Consider the following 23,409-nt stretch of genomic DNA (forward strand, 5'->3'; position numbering starts at 1 on the left):
GAGATTGCCACAAACCGCCGGGAGCTGGAGGACCAGCCTGGGGCAGATCCTCCCTCAGAGTCACAGAAGGAACTCTCCCACCGATGTCACCTGGATCTCAGACTTCCAGCCTCCAGAACTGGGAGACTGTACATTCCTATTGTTTCAGCGCCTGTGTGTGGTATTTTGTTAGGACAGCCCTAGCAAGCTAACGCGGTTTGTTGGTTTGTGTGTGTATGCCTGAAGATAGATGTGTGACTTCAAAGGAGAAGAGTGGGCGGTGGCAGGGACTGCACCTTCACAGCGGGGCACAGTGGAGCTCCAGACCACATTTCCGTCTTGCAGGATGCAGGTGATGGACTCGGATCCCTGTGTCTTGACAAAGCCATCGTCACAGTGGAAAGAAACCGAGCTCCCGAGTAGAAACCTGTCACCAAAACGCCGCCCGTTTATAGGAATGCCGGGATCATGGCACTCATTCTGACCAAATGCTGAAAGAAAAAAAAGGAACAAAAATACTTGAGTGTTAATTACACATATTAAAAAAGAAAATAGAACAAGCTTATAAAGCATTCGTATAATGTATATAATTATATACATTTCAGTTGTATCATTCATAGATAGATAATACATTAATAAATATCAGTGTCTAGTGAGAAAGAGGGAGCAGGGAGATGAACAGATATAACTATCATTTATACAGCAATTTAGGGTTTGTAAAGCACTTTTCATATGAGCTTAGACGAAGAGAGAACTGATACAGTGGGTGGTAGAAAGTGGGCTCAGGATTTCTCTCGTTAGAATTCTGATTTTTTTTCTTGCTATGTCAGGACTCTGACATTGGGCAGATGACTCAATGCTCTAAGCCCAGCTATCTTTATTTACAGAATGAGAGACTATTAAATTTATATCCTCTAGTTACTGTAACATTAAATGAAACAATTATTGCCCAATTCTAAGTATTGTGCCTAAGAAAGTAGGCAGTTAGTACATCATAAGGAAGTATTATTCATATTAATATTCTCTCACTTTATTCCCTCTACAGTGCATTTAAGTAGATATTCTTATATAAAATAGGTTTTAAAATGAGGAGCCTAAAGCAAAGAGAAGTAGGTTGTCATTAAACTTCACTAATTACATACTAGTGCTGTATTTTAATCCTTGGCTCCTGACATCATATTACTCAGTTGTGTTTACTACAGTACTTTGTTGCAGGAAAGATGCATAGGTGGTTGAGTGGGTGGGTGGATGGTTGTATAGATGGGAAGAATAGAAGGAAGGATGAGTGCCTAACTGGCCAGATGGATGAATGGAGGGATGGATGGAAAGATGAATTGAAGGATGGATGAATGGATGCATGGATGGATGGATGGACAGATGGAAGGATGGATAAATGGAAGGATATGGATGGACGGACAGATGAAATAATAGATAAATGGATGAACGAAAGGATAGAAGGAAGGGAAGGATGAATGGAAGGATATGGATAGATGGATGGATGGAGGGATAAATGGAATGATAGATGGAATAATGGATGAATAGATGGACAGATGGATGAATGATGAATGGATGGATGGAAAGACGGATAAACAATGGATTGATGGAATGATGGATGGATGGAATGATGAATGGATGGAGGGATAGATGGATGGATAGATGGAAGGATGGATGGAAAGATGGATGGAAGAAAGGATGGATGGATAGATGTATAGATGGATGAAATGAGGGATGGATGAATGAAAGGATACAGATGGATGGATGGATGGATGGATGGATGGATGGATGGATGGATAGATGGAAGAATAAATGGAATAATAGTTGGGTGGGTGCATGGATGGATGGAATGATGGATGGATGAATGGATGGATGGAAAATGGAAAACCACAGAGAAAGAGATGTAAGGAGATGAAAGAGAGAGGAGATCCAGCTCCTTAGTTTAGGAGTGATGACACCACCAATCTAAATACAGTGATGCATTTGTTTTTAAGTTTTCAGGATAACACTATATAATTTTACTACTCTCATTTTCATAATGATTATAAAACTTCTGAATTATCAGCCTTGAAATGCAGCTTCACATAGATATAAGCAAAATGGGAACATGTGAGTAAAATGGGAACTTGGACGTGTTGACTGTGTGGGCGTACTTACTGGTGTAAGTGATGTTGAACCCTCTGCCAGTAGTGGAATGGTCGGACTGAAATTCCAAGCGAACTATATGTCCGCTGCTGGCCAGCTGGGAAGGCACTTCATTGCCAGAAAAAGTACCCAGGACAGTTATGTCAGAAATGCCATCATCCTTGACCGCAAGAAAGTCAAATTGAGGCTCCACATCAAAATCATTAAAGATTAGGTGAATTCGACTTCCTGGCTCCGAGATAATCAACCAGACACAGTTCATGTTGTTCCCATATTCCTCCGGATAATTTGGTGAGAGAATAATCCCAGATGATGCCGTAAAGTTGAAGAAACATGAAACTGTGAAGACGCAAATATATTTTCAAACAGTTTTGCACATATCCAAAGAACTGCCGTGTGAAACAGATTGCTAAGAACCTGGAAAGGCAATTCATTGCCTACAAATAGCTATGATGATCCAACTATTTTAATATAAGTAATTCTGGACCATAATGTTTTCTCCTCTCCTGATTTGTAAGTCGAATATTTCATTATCTTATAGAGCACAACCAGAACCTATATATAATCAAGCACAAGTTTGGTTCAAAAATGATCCTTTCAAGTTGACTAAAAACGTGTGCCAAATATTATAATTTTTAGTTATAACTTTCTGCCTTCAGAAGAGCAAATATTAATATATGGAAAAGTATATGCCTATATCCTAGGAACAAGTCAGCCTGCTCTTTCATGATAACTTTTAATTTATATTTTATACTTTCCTGTAAGTGCATTTCTCCAGTTATTTAAAATTTTTATTAGTTACAGGGTAAAGATGAATAAATAAATAACTTGGAAACATCACATCATGTTCTAGTTGGATAATATAAAAATATTTTGAAAAATTCACTTTTAAGAATATACACTTAAAATCATATATATATTACATAAATAATTTTTTCAGAGGAAGAAATTGTTGGATTTATCTCTAGAGTACATTTTTGCTTCTTATTCCACATAATTTCATACACACTTTTCAGCCATTGCTATATTTATTTACAAATAAACCCTCCTTTAAAATTGACTGTGAAGTCTTTTCTACTTGTTAAAATAGTATTTTTAAGAGGAAGTGGGCAGCTCGTCAACTGAATTCCAAACCGATACCACTATCCATGCTCACACTGGTGAACAGCTTGTGTTTAAGTGTTAGACAGCATTATTAAGTCACAAAAGACTCTCTTGCTGTACTGATGTCTGATACAGCAGAACATGATCAGCTTTTGATGGAAACAATGATATACGTGATGACCTTTCTGGCAGGAAACGTTCAAGTACATTTTATCAAGTAGATGTAATAAAATTATAAATTAGTTTTTATTAAATGAAGAAAGCAGGCAAGTTGGTGTTTGAGAATGTCCTTGCATGTTTCCAGTAAATGTGGCACCCTGAGCTATTCTGAAAGCTGCCCTCCCTAAATGGGCGGTCTGTGTCTTTCTCCTTTTCTCCCCTTGCAAGATCCTTGCAGGACAGGAGGGAGTCCAGGTCAAGGCGCAATACTCACATACACAGCTGGGCTTGTTGCCAGACCACTGATTGTTCTGCTGACAGGTGATAACTCTCTCCCCCACCAACTCAAAGGCCGCCGGGCATTCAAAGGTGAGTGTGTCTCCATGGAGGAAACTGCTGCCCGTCCGCTTCCCGTAGGCGGGGATTCCAGGATCCCCACACCCTCCCTTTTCAATTTCTGAAAATGGAAAAACAAATGAATCCTTTAAAAAAAACACACAAGGAATATTTTTATCTCTACATTTTAGAAAGTGAACACATGACTTCTTTTTGCTGAACTAAACATCATTTTTGTAAACAGTTTCTAAAGGATATTCAATTGATCTTAAATTTAATTTCAAATACCAAAAAAAAAAGGAAGGTCATTTCACAAAGAGAAAGGTATTTAATTTGCTGTCTTTTAAGGGATACACATGGCTACACAGATATGCTGACAACACAAATGCTGCAATTAATCAGTGCACCTTCTGGATATGTCTGGTCTTTTCTCTGCAATTGCTACTACTAAAATGCAGATATCATTTTGTTTTCAACTATGTGCTTTTTGCCATAAACAATACAAAAAAGATTCTTCATTCCCTACTGAGTATTTAAAAAATAGAATCTATTTGAATCTTCTTTCCCTAAAATGAATGTTAACACTCATTTATGAAACAGAATGAAAAACAGTTTGGTCTACAGAGGAAAACAAAATATTCAGAATCAATCTTTCATTAAAACATCACTGTAATAAAACATGCATCCAAATACACCAAACCTATATTTCAAACGTTGATCTGTCTCAAATGTTAACTACACAGAATGTTTTCATTAAAATGTGTTCTTTATTTATTCATTTTAAAGAATTGTTTTGAGAACCACTGTGTGTCAGGTCCTCTTCTAGGTGTTGGGCTTAGTGAATAAAAGAGACAAAATCCTTGCACACATGGGGCTGGGGCTGGACATGGTTTGGTTGTGTCCCCACCTAATTCTCACTTTGAATCCCACGTGTTGTGGGAGGGATCCGGGGGGAGGTAATTGATCATGTGGGCAGGTCTTCTCCGTGCTGTTCTCATGATAGTGAATAAGTCTCAGGAGATCCGATGGTTTTCTAAGGGGGAATTGCCCTGCACAAGCTCTCTCGTTGCCTGCTGCCATCATGTAAGACGTGACTTGCTCCTCCTTGCCTTCCACCATGATTGTGAGGCTTCTCCAGCCATGTGGAACTCTAAGTCCATTAAATCTTTTTCTTTTATAAATTGCCCAGTCTTGGGTATGTCTTTGTCAGCAGTGTAAAAACGGATTAATATAGGGTTTATGTTTTATGGAGGAAAATTTTTTAAAATTATTATTTTTTTTGAGACAGGGTCTCACTCTGTTGTCCAGACTGGAGTGCAGTGATGTGATCATAGCTTCCTGCAACCTCCAACTCTTGGGCTCAAGTGATCCCCCCACCTCAGACTCCCAAAATGAATGTGATTTGATGATGGGTAATTTAAGACAAGATAGAGGGGTATAGAGAGACGGATGGAGGAGGCGGCAGTGAAGAAAATGCCCTGAAGGAAGAAGGCAATCGGCCCTTCGAGAAAGCGATGTGATCCCAGTGTGCCTGGCAGGGCAGTGAGGGACAAATGGGCAGAGGTGGCTTGGAGAGGAAGGGAGGCCCTGCCTCTCGGGCTTCCTGTTTGTGCAGAATGATGCAGGAAGAAAGCATTGCAGGGCTTTGGAGGAGACCTGGCGTCCTCTGACTACAGGTTTCAAAGATCCCTCTGCAACGTTGGAAGAGCAGAGGCTGGAGAAAAGTGAGTTCCAGCAAATTCTGGGTGGTTTCTCTGGACACCTATCCCCAAAATGCATTGGTTTTACTTTCAGAATTCTTCATGGAGAATTATTATCTTGCAGGGGCCAAGAGCAAATTCCAATTTATGGGTGGTGGTGTTGTGTTTTAGCAAACTACTTCCTTTCCTTTTTTTTTTTTTTAATTTCCATAGGTTTTGGGGGAACCCAAGCAGTATATGTTGAACTCAAGTTGTAGTTTTCTATTCCTCATCCCCTTCACACCCTTTCCCTCAGTCACCGAGTTCTACTTTATCATTCTTAGGACTTTGCGTCCTCATAGCTTAGCTCCCACTTATGAGGGAGAACATATGATGTTTGGTTTTGCATTCCCGAGTTACTTCACTTAGAATAATAGTCTCCAACCCCATCCAGGTTGCTGCAAATGCCATTAATTCATTCCTTAGTATGGTTGAGTAGTATTTCGTCATATACACACACACACATATATATGTACACGTATATACATACATTTTTACACATATATACACACACACACACATACACACACACACAGTTTCTTTATCCACTCATTGATTGATGAGCATTAAGTTGGTTCTACATGTTTGCAATTGCAAATTGTGCTGCTATAAACACGTATGTGCAAGTGTCTTTTTCATAACCTAACCAGTTTCTAATCAAGCTGTCAGTTTTGGGAATGTTTGTAGAAGTGACTCAGAACTGAATTTCAAGATGGTTTGAAGGTCTGCTGTGAGGGATATAGAAACACTCAGAGGTTGATCCAGAGATGTTATATTACATTCAGGAGGAGAAACTTTACCTCTAAGTGTCTCAGAATATCAAAGAAGTGAAGTTTGCATACATTATCACACTAGTATGAAGATATTCAAGATATTCAATACATAGGATATCACCACCTTCTGTGAACCAGAATAGCACACACACAAAATGCAGGTATTTGGTTGAGGTTCCAGGTACGCTGCTAACTTCACACCTTAGGCTGCCAAACAAAGATGATCCTTACAGGGTCAGCTCTATGAAAGCGAAATGTTCCTAACGCAACACAAGCCAAAGAAATCCACAGAGAGCACCGTTGCTTACAGATAGTTCTTGGAGTTGAAGTTGTTGAAGAGCTGGGAACGGGTTTACTTAAATTTATCGCTTGGGAGGCCTCGCGTGAGCATCTGTCACTGAAATTGACATAGTGAATGCAAAACCCTGCATGGTCTATAACAGAAAAGAGTTCTTGTTTGACGTGGGCTCTCCTTTGGGAAGCTGGCTGGGCACCCAGGCTCCTGGCATAGCACAAAACTCCGCAGTCAGGAGTCCAGGCACCAGATTTGGTGTTTGCTGGGACACTGTGATCAATTTAGTCTCATCAAGCCTCAGTTTTCACGTTAGGAACTTCCTACTTCCCACCTCAAAGGGTGGCCATGAGAATTAAAGAATAAAATTCATGGAAATTACCTGGCATGTTGCACTGGAAATATAATTATTGCTACGATTATTAGCAAGCCTTAAAAGTTTCATTCTGCCTCTGTGATGCTGAAGTTTACCATTTCTTCTTGGAGTAAAATAAATTATGGCATTTTGGATACTATTTGTAATATTAATTAATACAGGGAGCTCTACTGTGCAGGGGTTTCAGAAATAAAATGAGGGTGAGGGTCTTTCTGCTTTCCACGTTGAGGGTCAAGAGAGTCCTTTGGTTACCCGATCTCACCAAAGAGGCTGGTGTTTGTTTACCCTGATGCATGGTTACTGCTGGCCGTGGACAGAACTTGTGCTGGACACATCCCTTATCAGGCATTAGGCGCTGACTAGTAACTATCAAAGTAGCACAGTCCAAACTCAGCAGGTTTGCGTGTTTCACCTAGCTTTTGTTCTTTCGTTATAGAAGAAATGGAAGCATGTTTCATAATTATGCCAGTGATATTTCATTTGGGGGAACTACTTTGGAATATTTTGCATTCTTGATTTCTTACACATTGAGTGTCACTACTGCCTCCAAATTATGGCGACAAAATTGATACAGGTTTTGGAATTTTATTTGAGGGTCATATCACCTTCAGGTGGAGTAGAAGATGAGTAAGATACTGTTGACATTGACACAGTATGTGTGTCAAACCCCCTTCTCTGTATGTCAGAGATGATTTTGACATATTTTCTTAGAAACAAACACTATGGCCAGATGCGGTAGCTCACGCTTGTAATCCCAGGACTTTGGAAGGCTGGGGTGGGAGGATCACCTGAGATCCTGAGTTGGAGACCAGCCTGGCCAACATGATGAAACCCTATCTCTACTAAAAATACAAAAATTAGCCGGGAATGGTGGTGCATGCTTGTAATCTCAGTTACTGGGGAGGTTGAAGCAGGATGATTGCTTGAACCCAGGAGGTGGAGGTTGCAGTGAGCCAAGATCGCAACACTGTACTCCAGCCTGGGTGACAGAGCAAGACTCCATTAAAAAAAAAGAAAAAAAGAAAAAGAAAAAAAAAACCACTATGATTTGATATCAATTCAAAGATTGATGCACCTAAAGCAAAAACAAAACAAAACAAAATGCTGTTCAAAATATCTCTTCCAAATTATTGAACTAGATATAAGATTTGATAATGAAGGGGCCTAAGGAAAATATTGTCAAAGGATCATTCCAGAGAGCTTACATAGTCCAGTTACAAATACTGTCACACATCCCTCTCTTCCCCAAAATACATCACACAGAAATTTTCTCGATTGCTCTAGCTGTATTCCCAAACATGCCATGTCACGCCTCAGTTGAGGTTCTCACCCTTCACTGTCTATCATCATTTGCCATGATAGACGCTGCTGAGGTCCTCTCACTGCTCCCCATGCTGCAGCCAAAATATTTTCCCAAACTCCAATCCTAAGGATGACCCTACTTTGCTTGAAATGTTTCTGGTGACCAACTTTATTCTTAGTCCAGATCCTATCCAGGACTCAGGAAGCCCTGTGTGATGTGAACATCACTGTCTTCTCCTAGGACATATTTCATTAGCTCTTTCCTGGTATTTCACAATCCAGGTATGCTACAATTTATTTTAGTACCTGAGGGTGTCGCCCCTCTTCAGCCTCCACACCTGCTGTAAATATTTAGTCCATTCTCTCCTCTGTTGCCTTATCTAACCATGCGCTGTTGATATTCTAATTCAGTCTGCACTTGCTCGGGATGGCCCGTATCCTACGTGTCTCTAGCACCACTCTTTTCTGCTGCAAGACTTGCCACTCTGCATTATATTTCTTTTTCGTGCTTTACTGTAAGGCCTGGGAGAGTCTATCTTGGTGATTGTGAAATCTGCAGCACCTACTCAGAGTCAACAGACAACAGATGCTTTTCTAAATTATTGTTCTTATTAAACTTGCAACTTAATGATTTTTATTCTCACTCACATTTACATACTTAATTGTATTTTAATTGACAAATATAAATTGTATATATAGTTCATCTACAGCATGTTATTTTGAAATATGTGTATGTATCATCATGGCTAAGCAAAGCTAATTAATATACTCATTACCTTACTTACTTTTGATTTTTTTCTTGAGAACACCTATAGTCTTAGCAATTTTCAAAAATATAATATGTTATTATTAACCATAGTCACCATGTTGTATAATAGATCTCTTGAACTTATTTATATGTTGCATTTATTTATTTGAGATGGAGCCTCACTCTGTTGTCCAGGCTGGAGTGCAGTGGCACAATCTTGGCTCACTGTAACCTCTGCCTCACGGATTCGAGAGATGCTCTTGGCTCAGTCTCCCATGTAGCTGGGATTATAGGCATGCACCACCACGCCTACCTAATTTTTGTATTTTTTAGCAGAGATGGAGTTTCAACATGTTGGCCAAGTTCGCCTCAACCTCCTGGCCTCAAGTGATCTGCCCTCCTCTGCCTTTGAATATGCTGGGATTACAGGCGTAAGCCATTGTGCCTGGCCTTGTATGTCATACTTATAGGCATGTGTGTGTACATTATATGTTCTATTTATATGAAGATTTTATATATTCTGGAGAATCTGATGAAGCTCAGTCCCTTTTTATTCTTTGTTCCAGACTGAGATATGCAAAAATGGAAAAGTATACAAGTAATAAAGGGGAAATAAAACTTCTATATTGGTAAAATGCATCTATGTTGTTTAGAAACATACCCCCAAGTTTTCATGAGAATAAGTGAGATTTTTTAAATTGTCAAAGAAGATTTTGAGTTGCATGATATTTAATTCTTGGCACTTACAATGAATGATTAGCCACTAGCTACAGTGACTTTTCACACTTGTCAATTCTTTTTAAAAATAAGTGTACTTTAGATATACTTTAGAAAATTGCCCTTTAAAAAAAATAAATAACAGAGGAGTAAATACTACAAGAGAAATAGAGAAAAAGAACTATGAAAGTAGAAATAAATGAATGTGGACCTATGATGAATTTTTAAACATCCATTTTGCACATAAGAATGTATTTGATGTATACTTGAATTTCAAAAAGGGCTGAGAAGAGGGTAGAAAGGAATGAGACATAGCTGTGCCTTCAGAAGCACAGTTAGCACACTTGCTTGTTTCCTTTTGTGTAGTCAACCATGGGGGTCCCAGGAGCTACATGGAAACATGTCCAGGGAGTTGCCTGGTCCTTTAGATTCTGCTGCTGCCACCTCCCCTTCTAACACCATTTCTCATGTTGCTGGCAGGTCAGGCAAGGCAGGGCTGTGCACGGACACAAGACAGCTAGTACAAAACTCACTCAGTCTACACTGCTGTGTGTTCTTTGTTCTCTGTGACCTGCTTCCACAAGTAGATGAGAATTCCATGAATGACAGCTTTATCAGGTTCTTTCTCTTCCCTTCCAAAACCACTTACGAAAGTTCTTTGTATAAAAGCACTCAATGAATAAAATTAAATTCTAAAATTATGTTCACCCATAGTCATGTATATGAACAGCAATTTCTCTAAATCTCAGTAGATGACGATTGCATTATATAAGCTAATATCCCTGAATTTTAGTGAGAATGATTTACCAAGAGTTTAAATCACACCATGTTCTGCTCCCACAGTTGTGCTTGTGTTACCAAATTTATTCTGGATGGGGTAGTAAAATTTCTGTTTGACATATGAAATATACTAGGTTGCTGCAGTCTTTGTTACCTTGAAGAGTTCATTTAGATTCTTCCAGTTATCACAAAATTGATGTACTATGATGATGTTCCATAAATAAGATGGACCTTTAAATTCCATATGCGTTGCCACTGGATTGCAATTAATATTCTGTAGAAACCACTTTGCTGTAGCTGTTCAGGAAATATTTCTTAAAAATAGTGGAAAACATTTAGATTTCAGACAGCTAACTTTATCTCCCAAAATAGCAGACCAAACCTCTTATCATCTGTGTAAGAGATTTACACAACTTCTTACATGCTTATTCATATAAAAGCAGTGTTGTCTGGCTTGTATGTCTGCCTTTTTCCTCATGTGCTATTTGACTACCATCTATACTCTGAACTCAAGGCTTAACAAATTTAAACACACACTAGAATAGTTAAGGTGTGTTCCAGGGCTACCATAACTACTATCTGTGGTAAGTCTTAACAAACAGATTAAAACAGCCCAAAAATCAGTACATGCTTCCATTTTCTGGCTGAAGACAGAGTGAGTAAAAGCAACAGTTTCTTGTGCAAGTGACCACATTGTGCCTGCTCTTAGATTAATTCTCATCTCTTTTCCCCTAAGACTTTCACTCAGAAATCCCTAAAATAACTGATTTATTTTCATCATCTTTGGAAAACAAGACTGCAGCACATGAATGGAAATCTACCCGTCCTGTTTTTTAGAGAGAGTGTGAGAACATTTCCACGTGGTGTGGACGTGGCACATGCTCCCGTTGTTACTGAAAACCACATGACACAGCACAACCCAGCACTTGGACAGACGCGGAGCCCCCCTGACTTTGTCCTTGTCCGTCATGATCAGTCACATAAGCCCAGAAAGTAGTGGATTGCTGTTACATGGTCTGTGCTTGTTAAAATGATGTGTAATCTTGCTTAATTACGGTGTTCAGGGGAAATTCTGTTGTGTCCATGAAATACCGTATTTGCTTTTCATACAAATATGCTCTGACTAAAACAAGAATGAGATGATTCCAAAGGTGTAGTCAAAAGCTAAGATGAAGTGGGAATTATGCCTGTTGTGTTTTTCTTTCCCTTTTGTGGCCCCAGTGTGAAATGCTGGACTCTGGAAATTCGGGCTGTAAGTAACCACAGAAATGAACTGTCTCAGCACCTCATCTCGCTGTCTCATGGAGACTATGAGAGTATACATTTTCAAACTCGTTTATAGCACTGTCCAAATTATTTATTAGTGCTGTTGGAATTCAGAACTTTGTTGGTGATACTGCCCAGAAAACTAAGATACTGGACCTCAGAGAGCACTTACTGGGAAAACAACAATTTTATTCAAGATATTGGTCAACTACAATCATGGAGTCGTATTTCCTTGGCCAAATTCCCTGACGGTCCCGCTGATCTAGTAACCCGATTTGGGAATATAAGAGGATTGATTTTGAGCTGAAGATTCAGATCCAACAAGGTCCTGTGTCTCAGCTCAAGAGGTCTGTCTGCCATAACTTGCAACGTAATGGGAAGCAGGTTTTCCAGTGGTCCCACCGCCTGCACCGGAGCAAGAGAAATCTACATCGACATCACGGGGCATCTCCATGGAATTTCCACATTGGCGATGAGGGAGACACACGGGATTCCACAAACAAATGTCAGACCATAGTAGGCAATGAGAAGGAAGAAGGAGTCATTTTAAAGGATATAATTTTTCCTTTTTAATATTACAGATTTCTTTTAAAGACATAGAAAATGAATGCAAGAGCCAAGCTAGTAATGAAAAGCACTTCCGAATAAATGAAAGGTATGTATAATGCAATTTTACTTTCCAGAATTAGTAGAAATTTAGTCCTGAAAAATCATCTTGCTATAGTGTTACTTTAATTTATACTACACTCAAGACATACAAATATTTAATGCTCTGCTGTGTCTGTTGCCATTGTGTAAGGCTGAAATGCCAGTGATAAACCTCATGGAGGTCGAGGCTTCTCAATGACACAAGATGCGCTGTTCTCTAATTCTTAGCTCAGCAGGAACTGCACTTTTTGCCTCAGCAAGTGACACATTTCTGAGTGCCTAAGTGGTCATCCTCACAGAGGATCCTATTAGGCTTACAATCTGCACCCACCAGATGCTCCTGGTTTATTCTTGAGTTTGGGTTCATTGTAAACTTTAAAAATAAAACTGACTCCACTGTTGTTTCCAAAATGAATAACTGAAAATGGAGGATGAAGGTCCTGATTGCCAGATGAAGCCAAGTGAACAAAATAGGAGTACTATTCTAGAATTTCTGTTTTCAAGTAATAAAAATACAAACGTTTTTATTTTAAAATAGGCATATATACTGATTTTTAATAAAAATTCTATGTATTTGTTTTGCCTGTTGGGAGGAGGATATTCAAGTGACCCTAAGCTAATTAGGAAATTCTGAAACCTGGAAAATCCCAGGTCTGGCCAATTGCTATAGATTCATGACCCCTTTTATCAACAGGAATGACAAACAAATAAATAGGGGAAAAAAGTGGAGAAATAATTCAGATTACTTTCATCACCTACACATTTCTAAGAAATAGTACATGCTCTTATTGAATACCAAATAGCCAACATCTCAAGAATAAAAAACAAAAAACAAAAAACAGAAAACAAAAACCAACCCTGCATATCCAGATTCATTGAAAGAAATAATCTTCATCAACACAGTTTTTCGTAGATTAGTTGCTTCATTTTCCTGCTATTTCTAGATCATAGTTTGGAAGCATGATAGCAAAGTGAGTAGAAACATAGACTCTAGAAATAGATCCTGTTTTAGATGGAATCTCAGCAACATAAATTATCTATGTGACTTCCTGTGAGTGGTCGGAAGTACCTGTTTACCTAATTGTGGATAATCGTTCCCATCTCCTTAAAGATCCAATGCATGAAGATCCAATGCAAAGTGCTTAAAAAGAGCCAGGTGTATACTAAATTATATCACTTTGCTATTACTAACATCATCATTGATATTACTTTTAATTTCAATAGTTGGGAAGTCATTCAACTTAAGGAATGCCAAACTAAGTCCCCAAAATAATTTCATAAAAGTCCTTAAAAGATACAACTACTCTATAGTATTCCTCAAAAACTTAGAACCCCAGTCTAGACACGAGAAAAGCATCAGGGAAATACCACCTGAGGAACAGTCTACACAATACCAACCAGGACTCCTCAAAACACCCAAGGTCATCAAACCAAGGAAAGGCAGTTATAATCCAGAGGGACCAGGTGAGGCAGGACAGTTAACTCAGGGTGGATGTGGGTGTTTCCTGAGACAGGAAAAGGTCATTAGGGAAAAAAAAGCCATGGAAATCTGAATAAAGTATGACCTTCAGTTAATAATGTTTCCATATTGTGATGAATGTGCCTAAGAATATGAAATATTAAATATAGGGAAACTGGCTGTGGGGTGGACACAAATGCTCTGTTCTATCTTTGCAACTTTTCTGTAAACCTAAAACTACTTTAAAATTAAAAATTTTAATTTTAAAAAAGAAATAGGTGTTATTTTTAAATGTGTACTACTGTCCTGGTTAAAAATTAGTCAAATTCTAAAATGTGGTGTCTCAATACCTTTGTCATGCTTGCAATGACTCCTTTTAGGTATAGATTATAGAATATAAGATTTGCAACATTCTATTACTTTCACCATTCTGGGCATGGATCGAAAAGATTCCTTAAACAGATAAAGATGGTACATGTTTACACTCCAATATATTAAAAATAGTAAGTCAAATGCTTCCCATGATTGAGAATAATCACTCTTTCCTGCTTCTCTTGGTTCAGTTATCTAATAATCAGAATTTATTACATATTAAAGAGACAAATCCTGCCTACTTATAGTTTTCCTCTGTGCTGTAGATTATAAAAAAAGACACTAAAAACTGTGTGGTGATGGTCATTTTATTACAATAACTGAGGACAATAAAGCTTCATTCGCTGATTCTTTGCTCATTTTCAGTATGAAAAATGAAAATTAAATCTTTAATATTTTATAAAATTGATAGGCAATTTCTTTTCTTAAACTCATAATACAAGACAATTGAAACCAAGTCTGGAGGAAAAATGCAGAGTCATAAAAGTACAAAGAGTGGTGGTCTTCAGACTGGACCCAGGGATCGGCCACGGGTGGGTTCTCCGGAAGGAAACAGTTGGATATAGGACGAGAAGGACTGCTCTGAGCCCACGTTCCTGAGGGAGCCACACATAGAATGGGCAAAGATAAAGAAATGACCAAATGCAAAGGAGGGTTACTATATACAATCCCAGATTGTGATTAAGAAAAGAGAAACATCATTCTCTACCTTACCGAAGACTTATTGTTTCATTTATGCAAAACAGAGAATAAAGGAGTTCTTACTATGAAAATAACAATTTAGTAGACTCTAGTAAAATCAACCAATTCAAGATAATATTTAGCCTGTTTGATTATATGCTAATCCCCAAGATTTAAAAAAGTCCCAGATTTCTAAATGATGGATTCTACAGATACCTTTTTTTGTTTGTTTTGAGACAGAGTCTTGCTCTGTTGCCCAGACTGGAGTGCAGTCTGTGATCTTGGCTCGCTGCAACCTCCACCTCAAGCAATTGACAGGTTCAAGCAATTGTCCTGTCTCAGTCTTCTGAGTAGCTGGACTGCAGGTGCACAACATCACACCCAGGTAATTCTTGTATTTTTAGTACAGACAGGGTTTCACCACATTGGTCAGTCTGGTCTCAAACTTCTAACTTCAGGCGATCCATCCCCCTTGGCCTCCCAAAGTGCTGGGATTACAGGCGAGAGCCACAGCACCCAGCCACACTGACGTCTTAGAGTGTGAGTTGCAGCATCCGGCCCGACAGATGTCTTACAGTATGAGCCACCGCGTCCGGCCCTGCCGATGTCTTAGAGTGTGAGCCACCGCGTCCGGCCCTGCCGATGTCTTAGAGTGTGAGCCGCTGCGTCCGGCCTCACAGATGTCTTAGATTACGAGCCACCATACCCGGCCCTGCTGATGTCTTAGAATATGGGCCACCACGCCCGGCCCAACAGCTGTCTTAGAGTGTGAGTGACCATGTCTGGCCCTGCCGATGTCCTAGAGTGGATTCTATCATCTACATCTATCTACCGTTCCCAAGACTGGGTGATCAATGATACCTCCAAGGTCACTCTACTCTGCACCAGTGTTTCATTCCTTTGAAACTTTGTTTCACTTATTGTCAGTATTGCTGCCTCTCCACATGAAGGGGCTACAGTTTCCTCAAGGGCTGGACTCACACTTAGCCATTCAGTATTCTTGATGGCATACAATTCTGGGGACCTGATCAATGTTCAGCCAATAACTTGGGGTTTCTTGAGGGAGTTGGAAAAAATGAATCACAAGTTAAATCTGAAAGAGGAACCAAGAATCTTGGATGTGGGACCACTTTCCACATTGTTTTTCCACTCACTTTCCCCAAAATGTCCATTGGAAGAATCTTTCAAAAATTTCATGTGCATATCAGTAATTCTTATAATTGAATCTGTTTGAAAGCATTTTAAAAGGCATACTGCTAAACAAATCTGTTGTAAGATAAAAACAGAAGACAGAAGACAAAACAGTACATTTTGAAAAAGAGTATGTTACAATAGGACTAGACCATGATCTGCCTTTTGGGAATCAAGTGGGAAAAAAATTAAATATTTCAAATCTTTTTTTGATGCATTATTCTGATGCTAGTGATTTTAAGTATTTTTCATTGTCTTAGTCCCCTTGTGCTGGGATAACAGAAAACCACAGACTGGGTAATGCATGAAGAGCAGAAATATATTTCTCATGGTTCGAGAGGCTGGGAAGACCAAGATAAAGGCACTGGCAAGGTTGGTGTCTGATGAGAACTGCTCTCTACTTCTGAAATAGTGCCATGAATTCTGTGTCCTCCAGAGGGAGGAACACTGTGTCCTCACGTGGCAAAAGGAGAAGGGCAAAGGGGTAGATTCTCTTGTTAAGCTCTTTATGAAGGGCCACAGCTCTTAGTGCTGTCAAATTGGCAACACCTGAATTTTACATGGGACACCTTCAAACACCAGCACCAGCTAGTCCAGTTGTACAGTTCCATGCATTTTTTTAAAAATAATTAAACAGATTAAATTATTTTTGGGTCACTTATTATTGTTCATCCCAGTTCAATGACATTTTTAAAGAATTAGTTTAATTAAGGAATGAATTAGCTACCACTAATTTTACCAAGTCTAAATTAACAATTTAATGAGTCTTAATTTAATTGGATGAATTTGACTGCAGGTTATAGTCATGTATCCAACATCAAAACCATGCTATGGAGCCTTCTCATTCCTCCACAATTTCCTCCATACCCATTTTCAGTCCGTTTCTTCTCCCTTTCCCTGGCTCCCGGCAACCAGTGATTTGATTTCTGTCACTGTAGCTTTCCCTCTTCCAGAATTTCACATAAATGGAATCATAGGATACATACATTTTTGTGTCTGGTTTCTTTCACTGAGTGTAATGATTCTGAGATTCATCCATTTGGTTTCCTGTATCAGTAGTTATGACCTTTTTGTTGCTCAATGGTTCTCCACTGTGTGGCTTTGGCACCACTTGTCTGTCTCATCATCAGCTGACTCAATGGTTCTCCACTGTGTGGCTTTGGCACCACTTGTCTGTCTCATCACCGGCTGACTCAGTGGTTCTCCACTGTGTGGCTTTGGCATCATTTGTCTATCTCATCACCGGCTGACTCAGTGGTTCTCCACTGTGTGGCTTTGGCACCACTTGTCTGTCTTATCACCACTGATGGGCATTTGGGTTGCTTCCAGTTTGGGGCTATTATGAAGAAAGTCTTATGAATGTTCCAGCCCAGGTCTTTGTGTGGAAATGTGTTTTTATTTCACTCGGGTGAACACTTAAGAGTGGAACTGTTGGGTCACAGAATAGGCACATGCTTTTTGGTTAATGGGTACCCCCTCAGCGATCTTGTCTCTTGTCACGACTGGGATGGAGGAAGTCACCTCCACTAGTCCTAGGGCACCAGCCCCTTCTGTTTAGACAAACTAATTGAGGCCCTCAAATAAACACACAGCTCAATCATTTAACTATTTTTGGATACTTACAAAATCAGAAAAGATTCACATTATGTTTCCTTTGTTGGTGAAAAAGCAGTATCTCCAAGGTCTCCCGGACCATTTTTTTAAAAATTTACCTCCTTTTAAAATTTATTTCTTTTATTTTCAATGCACTCATTCTTCAACTATAAATATGGTACAAATTTATCAGTATAGGAAGCTCATTTGTATCTAGGAGCATAATAAAATATAACATGATTCAATTACAGTTCATCGTATTTGTTTAGTATAGGAAGCTCATTTGTATCTAAGAGCATAATGAAATAGACCATGATCCAATTAGCGTTTATCATATTTGTTTGAAAAAGCCGGGTATTGCCTAGTTTAGTCTCTTTATGCTTAATACAATCTGACTTAATAATCTCTGATTAGAAAACTTGGGAAACTATTGAATAGTTCATACGTTGCCCAATTACTGAATTTATTGAGTATCCCAAGCAAAATATACCACAAAGTTGCACATCTAGTCTGTGTGTTTATTCACTGCTTGTATGTGAATATGTGTAACTTAATGATTGTTCCTTAGGTCATATAGAGAAAAAAAAAATCAAAAAATTCTTTGGCTATTGTTACTGTAGTTTTTGTAATTACACTTAGTAAAACAATAGAATATGACCCCAAAAATGTAACCCTAGTATCACAATTTGAACACAAAATCTGTCTTATTAATTCAGATAAAGAAAAAAATGTGCATTTCTGTGATTATACCATGATCTTACTTCCTCTGTCATTTCTATCACGATGGAATTATCCTTCTTGATTATCAGGTCAATTGTCAAGGAACCACAGTGCTTGTTTTCAAGGAACACTTACTTGACTTAATAATGGCCCAAGAGTAGTAAAACTGGCATGTTGTTGTCGTCATTTTATTTTTTAAATATTATTTTATTTGAGACAGGGTCTTGCTCTGTCGCCCAGGCTGGGTACCATCATAGCTCACTCACTGCGGTCTCAGGCTTCTGGGCTCAAGTGATCTTTTGACCTCAGCCTCAAGTGGCTGGGACAACAGGTACAGGCCACCACACCCAGATAATTATTTCATTTTACTTTTGTAAAGACAGGGTCTCACTACGTTGACTAGGCTGTTTCCAAGTCCCTGGGCTCAAGCAATCCTCCTTCCCCAGCTTCCCAAAGTGCCACCATGCTTGTCCTATTTTATCATTAGTCATTGTTGTTAATCTCTTACTGTGCCTAGTCTATAAATTAAACTTAATCATAAGTATGTATGCATAGAAAAAGCATAATACGGACGGGCGCAGTGGCCCAAGCCTGTAATCCCAGCACTTTGAGAGGCCAAGACGGGCAGATCACAAGGTCAGGAGATCGAGACCATCCTGGTGAACACGGTGAAACCCCGTCTCTACTAAAAATACAAAAACATTAGCTGGGCATGGTGGCAGGCACCTGTAGTCCCAGCTACTTGGGCGGCTGAAGCAGGAGAATGGCATGAACCCAGGAGGCAGAGCTTGCAGTGAGCCACTGCACTCCAGCCTGGACGACAGAGCCAGACTCTGTCTCCAAAAAATAATTTAAAAAAGCATAATACATAGGGTTTAATTTCAGGCATCCACTGGGGGACTTAGAGCATATCTCCTTTGGATAAAGGAAACTCCAGTATTTTGAAAATGTCCTGTCCCAGCCGGGTGCGGTGTTTCACACCTGTAATCCCAGCACTTTGTGAGGCTGAGGCAGGTGGATCACGAGGTCGAGACATCGAGACCATCCTGGTCAACATGGGGAAGCTCCCTCTCCACTAAAAATACAAAAATTAGCCGGGCATGGTGGTGCCTGCCTGTAACTCCAGCTACTTGGGAGGCTGAGGCAGAACCTCTTGAACCCAGGAGGCAGAGATTGCAGTGAGCCGAAATCTTGTCACTGTACTCCAGCCTGGGTGACAGAGCAAGACTCCGTCTCAAAAAAAAAAAAAAAAAAAAAAAAAGAAAGAAAAGAAAAGAAAGAAAATGCCCTGTCCCAGCAGCAGGGAGCCCAGAGAGTTTTCATTACTCTGCTGCTGTTGTTAGTGCATTCTGCCCTCAATAAAAACATCAAAGAAAATCTGGCTAGGTTCAGATACCCTTTTTCTCTCTTTTAATCCAATAGACAGCAAATTTAACCACGGTAAATTTCAGCACCTTGATTCATGCATATTGACAATGAGGTGAATAACTATGAATTGCTATGAACTGTTAGAATAAAACTGATCAAAGATGACCATAAAAGGTTTTAGTATCTATCATCTCTAAAAAGTGAGTAATGGAATCTGCATTGTATTTCCCACTAGAATAAAAGGGGTTTTATCTCAAGTAAAATGTGTCTCTGTGAACCAAAAACCTGGGTCTATGTAGAATCAGAAAGAGTTATTTAAAAAAAAAATCTGTGCCACTCGGAAAATATTCTTGATAATCTGTGAAAATATAAAAAAGTGAAATAGACTATTGCATGAAATAAACTTATACTTGGTTTGGTAACGTTTTCCAAATTTATATTCTCCTATCCCTAACCTTTTCCTTTAAATAATAGTAAATACAAAGGCAGGGCACGTGAGGACCTCTATTAGAATCCGGATTGCGTTCTCAGTAATACACACACTACTCCTCAAAGTTCCATCCCGCAAATCACGAGTTAAATGATTTCTTGACCATCAATTTTTGTAAGTACCAGAGGTGATTTTGTTCCACAGGTTATGTATCAGACAGTGATCATGAGACTCATAGATACTTGGAACACCACTTTTGGATCAATTTAGGTCAACTTCTCTAACTTCATTTTTTTATTAAAAAAATAGAACCATCACTCACTTTTCAAATCAATTAAGGGAAAAGGAAGCTGGAGACTGTCCACCTGCTCTTTCCCTAAATTGCCTCCTCTCCTCCTTCAATGTCATCTTAAGTGACTTCTCCTTATTAAACACCAGGACAGATGAAGACACAAGGCAATATAATTTTTTATTTATGTTTTTATTTCTTGACACTGCCAGTTTCAAGGTGAGATGCTATAATTGTCTTTTTAAAAACTTGTCAACTTCCTTTAGTTTTCTTACATTAGAAACCACTAAGTAAAATTATTGTGCTAAACTTTATAGTTTACTAAAATGTAGGCCTGACATAAAGTAATTGATGCTAAGTTATATTTAATGGGTTGTGCCCAGTTAGTTACCTCATGTTCTAAATCACTGGATGTATTAGTCCATTTCGTACTACTATTAAGAACTGCTCAAGACTGGGTAGTTTATAAAGGAAAGAAGTTTAGTTGACTCACAGTTCAGCATGGCTGGGGAGGCCTCAGGAAACTTACAATCATGGTGGCAGGTAAAGGGGAAGCAAGGTGCCTTCTTCACAAGGCAGCATGAAGGAAAGGAATGCAAGGGGAACTACCAAACACTTATCAAACCAACACATCTCGTGAGAACTCACTCACTACCACGAGAGCAGTATAGGGAAACCACTTCCATGATTCAATCACTCTACCTGGTCTCTCCTTTGACACATGAGGATTATGGGTATCACAGGGGCTACAATTCAAGATGAGATTTTGGGTGCAGACTCAGCCAAACTATATCACTGAATAAGCATAACAAGAACTGGTCAGATTTTATTTTGCTTTGAGGTTTTCAAGGCCAGCCTCCTTCATTGCAAGCCACAAAATGACACAAATAAAATCAGAAGCTCAAACGGAAGACCTGGAAACGAATCAGTACCAATTTTTCTTCAAGTCAAAACTTCTCATAAAAGATGATCCCAGTCCCCTATTTAATAGTAACTAAAACTAATCATAAAACTTAACAATATTTAATGATTTCACAATTTCTCTCTCTATATGTATTTTGAAACATTTAAAATGCAGACTTTCAGAGTCAAATAATGAAAATATTTAATAAAGATAAAGTAAAAAGAACCTTCTCCATCAATACTATTTGGATGGAAAAATCATATTTCAAATCTATGAGATACAAAACAATCTATTTGACCATACTCTGCAAATCTACTGTTCGTAGAGTGATCCCGCAAAAATAATGATCTTTATTAAACTTTCATTAACTCACTGTATTCCTTTTATCAACTTTTTTTTTTTTTCAAATTCCATGGAAATGTAAAAGTAACTTTTTAATTTAATCAGGCTATAATACGCTATCTTAATCAAATTCAGAAAGGAAACAAGAGACTACTTTAAAAACCCTCTCCAGAGGACCAATTGCTTCCGGCAGAGGAAGTGTTTGCCTGTCAAATCGATTACTGTCAGTGTGTAATGTTAGCATCAGTTTATGAGCTCAACTGATAATTCACAGGGCGGACAAGTACCCTTACAGAATCAGGAGTTAATAAGGCAAAGGAATTTTGAATTTTAGAAAATGGAATTAAGCCTTAATTCAGTCAAGAACATAGCAACTTTGTCAAATTGCATTATCTGGTTTGTTGCATCTACCATTACTTATATCCGAAAGTAATTACAAAACAGCTATTATTCTTACAGCACCTGAACTTTGAAATTAAATAGATTTTAAATGATCATATGGGTTTTAAAAGTTCTAATTTCAACTATATGGTTGGGGACCTAAAAGTGCTATTTGAACTACGTAGAATGAATTTCCTTGACTGTTAAACACTCAAGGAAGCGGGAACTTAAAAATCACTTAAAACAAAACAAAACAAACAAACAGCTCTGCAGCCAGAACTGATTCCTTATTCAGAGTTGAATGGCCAGGCCCTCAAGAGAAGCATAACTTTTGACAGCTTATGCAAATATTCAAATTACAGTAAAAATCTTGACAGAAGCTGGACTTTAAAAAAATGGCACTAGAAACGAAACTGTTAAGAATATTAAATCACTCCAAACTGTTTATAATGAGCATATTTTACTAAAGAAAGTACTCAAATAAAAATGATGGGTGGAAAAAAAGACTTTCATAGCAACGCACTTAAAAGACTGACCATACCAAATGTCAGCAAACATTTAGAAAAATTGTGTGTAAGAGTTCACTGTCGGTGAGGATGGAAATTAGCACAGCCACCATGGAAAATGGCATGCAGCTTCCTTAAAAAAGTAAAAAAGAAATATCATATGACCCAGGCATCCCACTAGTGGATATATACCAGAAATGAAATCAGTACATGGAAGAGATAGCTGCACTCCCCTGTTCATTGCAGGATCATTCACAATAGCCAAGATATGGAAAGAACTGAGGTGTCCATCGATGGATGGATAATGGTAAAAACGTGGAATACTATTTGGTCATAAAAAAGAAAGAAATCCTGTCATTTGCAGCAACATGGATGAGCCTGAAGGACACTTTGTTAAGTGAAGTGAGCCAGGCACAGAAAGATAAGCACAACATCATCTCACTCTTATGGAGAACCTCAGAAAGCTGATCTCATAGGAGCAGAGGATAGAACGGTTGTTACCAAAGACTGGAGGAGGCAGGAGGACAGGAATGGGGAGAGATGAGTTAACAGGCGCAGGGTCTCAGGTAGAGGGAAGAAGTTCTTGTGTGCTATTGTGCAGAAGGGTGATTACACTTAACGATCTTGTACGGTGTATTTCAAAATAGCTAGAAGAGAGGATTTTGAATGTTTTTACCATAAAGAAACAATGAACGTTGGAGAGAATGCAAATGCTAAGAACCTTGATTTGACCATTTCACAATGTAAATATGTACTGAAGCACAGAGAAACTGAAATGATAATAAAATGCTGAAGGAAACATAAAATGGAAAAAT

General features: G+C 38.7%; 1 protein-coding gene across 2 annotated transcripts in view; it reads right to left on the bottom strand.

The window, feature by feature from the left end:
• Positions 1 to 23,409, bottom strand: part of CSMD1 (CUB and Sushi multiple domains 1) — a 1,948,922-nt gene that overhangs the window by 451,534 nt on the left and 1,473,979 nt on the right. For both annotated transcript variants that reach the window (XM_073017922.1, XM_007961594.3), the window contains exons 13-15: positions 3,656 to 3,838; positions 2,131 to 2,457; positions 276 to 470 (exon numbers count right to left, since the gene is read on the bottom strand). In XM_073017922.1, coding sequence (XP_072874023.1) covers positions 276 to 470; positions 2,131 to 2,457; positions 3,656 to 3,838 — 705 coding nt within the window. The remainder of the gene's footprint in view (positions 1 to 275; positions 471 to 2,130; positions 2,458 to 3,655; positions 3,839 to 23,409) is intronic.

Source organism: Chlorocebus sabaeus, chromosome 8 (assembly GCF_047675955.1).
Source record: "Chlorocebus sabaeus isolate Y175 chromosome 8, mChlSab1.0.hap1, whole genome shotgun sequence".
Classification (NCBI taxonomy): domain Eukaryota; kingdom Metazoa; phylum Chordata; class Mammalia; order Primates; family Cercopithecidae; genus Chlorocebus; species Chlorocebus sabaeus.